General features: G+C 31.8%; 1 protein-coding gene across 1 annotated transcript; it reads right to left on the reverse strand.

Moving 5' to 3' along the window:
* Window positions 1–4,246: 4,246 nt before the first annotated feature.
* LOC119668959 lies at window positions 4,247–5,601 on the reverse strand. Its single transcript, XM_038078658.1, has 2 exons — window positions 4,870–5,601; window positions 4,247–4,813 (listed from the first exon to the last, which is right to left on the reverse strand). The coding sequence occupies exons 1-2, from the start codon at window positions 5,580–5,582 to the stop codon at window positions 4,255–4,257; spliced, it is 1,272 nt and encodes a 423-aa protein (XP_037934586.1). The 5' UTR covers window positions 5,583–5,601; the 3' UTR covers window positions 4,247–4,254.
* Window positions 5,602–6,560: the final 959 nt, after the last annotated feature.

A 6,560-nucleotide genomic window follows, 5' to 3' on the forward strand; every position in this document is an offset into this window, starting at 1 on the left:
TCGTGCACTTGCTAAGGACTGGAATCTATGCAATGTGGGAAGTATCTTAAAGAATGTCGACAGCATTTCCAAACTGTGAACATAACACAAATAATCGCGCACAGCCATTTTCAGTTGCTCTAAACAAGCAGCAAACAGCAAGCAGCAAGCAAATACCGCAAGGCATATCATAAACTGAAGTTGAAAGTAAGGAGTCTACCAAGTCATGACAATATATTTGTTATTTCCTCAAATTTAACATATCATTTATCTTCGGTTGATATACTTGTAATCCTTGGCAGACGCTTCCTGTGGCGCTCCGCTATCGCCACCGCCACCGCCACCGCCGCCGCTGCCAGTACCAGTACCAGCACCAACAGCCATTGTCGAATGAAATGTAGCAAAAAGTGCCACATTGAATAATTTGTTTACATGTTTCCTTATGTGTCTAAGGATGCAGGATACGCGTAGCAATTTTATGAATTATGTTACCCGCCAATGTGGCATTTTCGCAAAATTTTCTCGCACATTTGACAGTTTTCAACGCATTTGCGTTTTTTATTGTTCGTTGGAGGGGATGTGAATATGAAAATTTCAAATTTCAACAGTTTTATATGAGTTTATTAAGGTTTAATATAGCAACATTTTTCAGGTATAAAACTCATACATTGTTTTTTTAATTTAAAAAATGTAATTAATTATGTTTTTTCCATAACTTCACTACTCTCGTTTCACTTCGCAATTGAAACCAAACAAATCAAATAATTCCTTTGCTCCCAATGTGATTAATTATTCACGCGTAAACTTCACTTGAAGTGCCTGAATATTTGCCCCATGCAAATCTCCCGCGTACACATATGCCGTGATGCTCATTTCGTTGAGCTCGGCAATATTTTACATTCAAATTAAATTATCACAGCTCCAGCTCCAGCTCCAGCGCTAGCTTAAGCATGTCGCACTTGCAAATTTAATCCTGCAACCGTAATTGGCGTTGCCAAATATTTAAATCTACTGCCTGCAATCAGCCAGGCAATAGTCAATTTTTCACTCGGCTTTTCACACAGGACACATTCGACGCACAAGGAAGACAAATGCAATTGTGGTCTCTTACCGAGTAACAGATATCAAAAAAGGCGAGTCTCATCAATAATGCAAACTATTTGATTAATAATTCATTAAATTTTCATGCGTGGATCTAGGTATTTGCTTACAAGTTCCCCCATCTGAAGATTGTCGTTAGCAATATGCAACAAATGGCACTCATTTTCAGAGAAGGTTGCATGGAGTTCAGGATTAATTCTGAATGCTAGAAGGCAGAAAAGTTTACAATGTTGTGTATAAAATGGCTTATACACAAAATTCCGCTATTACTTTATGACTTACTTAAGCAATCAGATGTTGCATGATAGGTGGAATTTTTTTAATCTTGTATCAATTAGACAAAAGTAAACGGAAATCAAAACTATAGCCAACCGTTATTTTCGCTATTTTATGTTAAGAAATAAGGAACCAAACCAAAAACTGAGAAAAATCTGCAGCAAATCATTAGCTTTTTTTTGTTATAATTTTCTTTATATTATATCCCTTACAATATAGGTACTATATAAGACATAAAGATTATATCTTTATAGAGGTAAACTCGACTAGTTCATATAAACAATTCAAAGTTACTATATCACGATGCATCAATTTAATATTTACTTTTCATTCTTATTTCCATATTTGTAATATAAAATATATACCATCGAATCAAGAAATTTCTTATAGAATTAGTACGTACAGCTACAAATTTAATATAAAATCTACACCAATTATCACTTTTCTCTCTAGCCACAAGCCATAATTGAACCAAACTGTGCAACTCAATTGAAAGAAGCAACATTAAATGTGGATCTTGATTTTCTCCGCTAAAATGGTACAGCAAACTCTTCATATTTGTCAGTTTTTTATTTGATATATCTCTGATTTGTGATGTACCAAATCATTAATGACATTCCACTCTTACGAATATTTTGCATATATACTAGTTCATCTAGTTGATAGCTAGTTGTTGTTATCGTTAGCTGTAAGATAGCTATTATTTTACACAGTAACTTTCAAAATCCTTTTACTATTCTGCACTAATCAATATCGATGTATAAGCTATATTATCAGTCCGAAACCACTTTTCTTTTCTCTTGATAGAAAAGTATAATCAAAAGATTTTTTTATCCGACGTTTTCATAAATTTCCGAAGAGCTAACATCTAATATCTATATAAAATTTTTAAATATTATAAACTTCAGATTCAGATTAAATCTAAATTTAATGTGTAAAATTTTTGCAACAAATTTTAATCAAACTTTGAAAAGCTCAAGTGATTAATTCTGGCAATTTCATTATTTTAATACTACCATAAATTTATATGCTAGTATATCATATGATATCATATAATACATATAATAAATAAAATAATTTAAACAATAATTTTTTTTCTTTTTATTTTATCTTATCTGGTACCGGAATCAAAAAGCGATTGCGTCCGTCTTAACTGTCTTTCGACAGCTGCTTTATTAAGCAATTTAGTTTTTTCTTCTATAAATGTTTCTTTTAAATTTTCTTCTATCAACAACTTCAAAATAAAAACATTATCAAAAATTCAATACAAAACACAAACATTATTAGTTAATTTAAATCTTCAGCAGGAAGACGGGGAAGCCGAAAACATTATCCTTGCTTCTTTGTCTGAGCAAACTTCAACTGTTGCTGACCCTACAAAGCCGGAAAGTTATGTTAACCAAAGCCAAATACACTTCAAAAAAAACTTCAATTTTCTTTTGTAAACTTCTTAAGTATAAGTTTTTATGTTTGAGAAACGAAAAGATTTTCGCTTTAACGTCTCAGCACTCCGTAATCCGCACTCCGCACTGCGCGCTGCGTTTGTTGCTGGTAAAACGCATGTAATTTTAATTGTAAATTTAATTAAGAATTCCGCAAATTCCTTTGATGCCAATTTCACAAAAACAATGTTGACTGACTTTGCATATTAGGACTAAGTTAAAGCCAACCTAAAACCTAAAACCACTTACCAGCTGAATGAGAAAGAAACAAAGTCTCACGCTACTTTCACAGTTGCAACAACCCACCCTAGATCCCACGCCCTTATCAGCATTGGACAAATTGACAAACAAAATATAGCATAACCGCGAGAGCTGGTGCTTTGCTCCATGGTCCCTGTTTCCTGCTCCTTGCTCCATGCTCTCCGCTCCCTGCTCCCTGCTCATCGCTGATGATGATAAATTTCTCTGCTCTATTGGAATAAACATTTTTAAACGTTTTTAAATTTGGAAATGCTTATGCCGATTGTTGATGCTTTTTTTTTTTGTTTGTAATTTTTAATTTTAAGCAATTTTGAATAACGAGTGCTTAATGAATTTAAAATAGCATTCATTTTGGTGGAATCACAGCTACACGGGCCAACAGTTTCTGCAACATTTTAACATTTCACTGCTTGGCACACGCAATCCAACTTTGAGGCACGTCATCATTTTATTAACGCGAGATTAAGCACACTTCCGTGGGTTGGGCGGAAGTGACGCTGCTGCTTTTTCTACATAAAAGTGAATAACTAATTTGTGGTACGAGTCGAGAAGGTCAACAAAGAAATTCTACCATGGGCTAAAAAGCTGTGTATAAAAGGTTCACAAAACGGGCGCATATCAATGGATGTAGGAGGGAAAGAATGAAATTGACCGGAATATTTCATTATAAAGCTTATCTTTTATATTTTATATATTTGCTTTTTATATGATAAATACGGAAATGATTTTTGATTAAATTTACAGATAAACACAGATTTTTATTTTGATTGTCTACATGTCTCCTTTGAAAATTGCTAACTTGCTAACTTGCTAACCTGCTAATTCGCTACAAATGGAATCAGTTAACGCAATTGAAAAATATATAAAGATAACTTCAAGTCTATGCCAACGTCGTGCCATTTCTTATAAAAACCAATAAATTATACTTATAATAACATCTATTACAAAACCTTACTAAAATGAGTTAACCCCGAGATGTCGAAGTGAAGATGTTGTTTCAATGTGAAGTCGTTTATTGAAATGTATATTTCTATTTTAAAAAATGAACATTGAAATTATAAACATAATATTTAATGTATAAAATAAACAACTAAGTTAAATTGGAATATTTGTTACAAACTAACGAGTAAATAATTCTTGGTTATGTCTTTAATTATATAATATAAATATATAAAAAAAATATGACTCCTTACATTTATTGTCTTCCATTAGTATTTGTTTTAATTGGTTTTGCTGTGACCCGTTCCTTCTTGTCACGTTTCATATAATCATAAGGATCAGCATTGACATTAAGGGCTTGCGTACCACTACCAGCTGAATTGCCAGGCTTATCTATTTTGTAGGCACCAGTAACAGGTTTATTAGAACTAAGTAAACCTTCATAACGATCACGGTTATATCGATTCACATAATCATAAGGAGTACGCACGATTTCTGGTAGATGCGCATAGTAAATAATACGACGTTGGTTTCTCGCATAGTCGGGGTACTTGCTGCTAGAATATGGAAAGCCCGTTTGGTAATTAGCAGCCGGATAAGGAGCTTTATCATATATATCATTATTGTATATTGGCATATAATCCCTAGGTTCTGGTATATCATAGCGATGATCGGGATAATTGTAGTAAGGCTCTGGATATTGTGGCATACGTGGGCTATAACTATCATATGGATCATAGTGACGCCGGTAGAGATAGTGATCCTCATAGTTATATGGATCATTATATGGATTTCGTGAATATTGTTCATCAAAGCTGTAACATCAAAAAATTTAAAAAAAAACACAAATATAATATAAAAACATACTAACCGATCATAACGTCTTAAATATGGATCGTAAGAACGTGAAGGATATAAATCGTAATTGTATGTCGGTGTTCCAGCACCAAATTTTGTGTCATAATGTGGTTTAGGTGGTGGTACTTTCGTAATTATTGGTTCTGGTATTTCTTTAGTTGGTTCATTCTCTTTTTTAGGTTGTGTTATAAAATTAACACGCGCTTGCCTACCTCTTGCAAAATAACTATTACTTGAATCCGCTAATGTATCGTCGTCGTTACGAATATTATGTCCATGATTACTACTTGTATCATCCCATGTGGATATACGTCTTTGAGCATAGTAATCATAGTCTGGATCCATTACTTGCCTTTCAGCTTTTGGTAACAATTCTGATGCTTCAGTATTCATAGCCTCTTGAGGTGGTGTACGTATTTCAATCTTATCACTACCAACATTTTGAGCAGTATCATCAGTATTTAAGGCGGAATTTTTAGCATCATTTCCGAAAATCTTTGGATTATTATATTCTAATATGGAACGCTTATTCCGAATCGCTTTACGTAACCCGGTTAGCATACTGCGCGCTTCATAATAATTAGCATCAGTGGCGTAATATTCAGGTGAATCGTCAAACTCATAGCCTTCAAGTATTTCAACATCTGGTGGTATATGCAGTCCAGTAATTAACTGATAATTACAAAATATCACTGCAAACCAAATCAATTTCTTACTTTTCAACATATTTATTGTTTTTTGTGAACTTCAGTCTATCTAAAAGATGAAAATATACAATAATTATTACAAATACTTAACGTTTTGAAAAAAATAGTCTTAAAAATCTTTTTAAAGTACCACTAATTCATAAATTCAAAGACAATATAATAGAATTTAAAATCTTATAAAATATTTCAATCGTCTATTAAGATTTACTATCCGAAAGAATTGAAGCATCATAACAATGAGTTCAATCTGTAAATGCTACAGAAATTGAAAGCTTTCTACTAAACAGTGGATTTTCAATATAACAAAAGATATATTCATCATATTTCGAATGTATTTAAAATAATATAATTATAAATATATTAAAAACAAAAGACTTTTGGTGGGATCCTTTAGTAGGATATAATAGCAAAAAAGAACTTAAACTCAAAATCCAACAGTGATTAAACCAATAGTGGTGACGTGATTTAAGCTAAAAAAGAATTTGACAACTCATTTATTATTCAAGTTTATATTTATTTAAGAAAGAAAGAAATTAAATTATATTAAAGTGTATAAAAATTAATTCTATCTGAGAAGAAAGTAGCAGAAAGTCAAATATTTTCTTACTCCTCACAACATCAAGCGATGACCTTTAATTTTTTGAGTGATGAAAGTATCTGTTTCACTTTACGGTATCATATGATTTTTACCAAAAATTGAATCCTTTATATTGTAGATTTTATTTAGAAGTAGAATTTGTTTAAAGTACTTTCTGTAAATACTTTTTCAAAAACAAATTTTGATTAAAAAATACGAGTTTTTTATATACAAGACACAATGCAAAAAGTTACCGGATTACTAACCGAATCAAATTAAAAATAATTACCCAATTTTTTTTATTTTTTTACATATAAAAATTAAATTCTACAACAGAAATTTTATTCGTACAAACTTATGTTTTCACAAATCTTGCTAAAATGATTTCAGTAGTAAAAAATAAATAATTCTACTGAATTC

This window comes from Teleopsis dalmanni, chromosome 1 (genome assembly GCF_002237135.1).
Source record: "Teleopsis dalmanni isolate 2A chromosome 1, ASM223713v2, whole genome shotgun sequence".
NCBI classification, from domain to species: domain Eukaryota; kingdom Metazoa; phylum Arthropoda; class Insecta; order Diptera; family Diopsidae; genus Teleopsis; species Teleopsis dalmanni.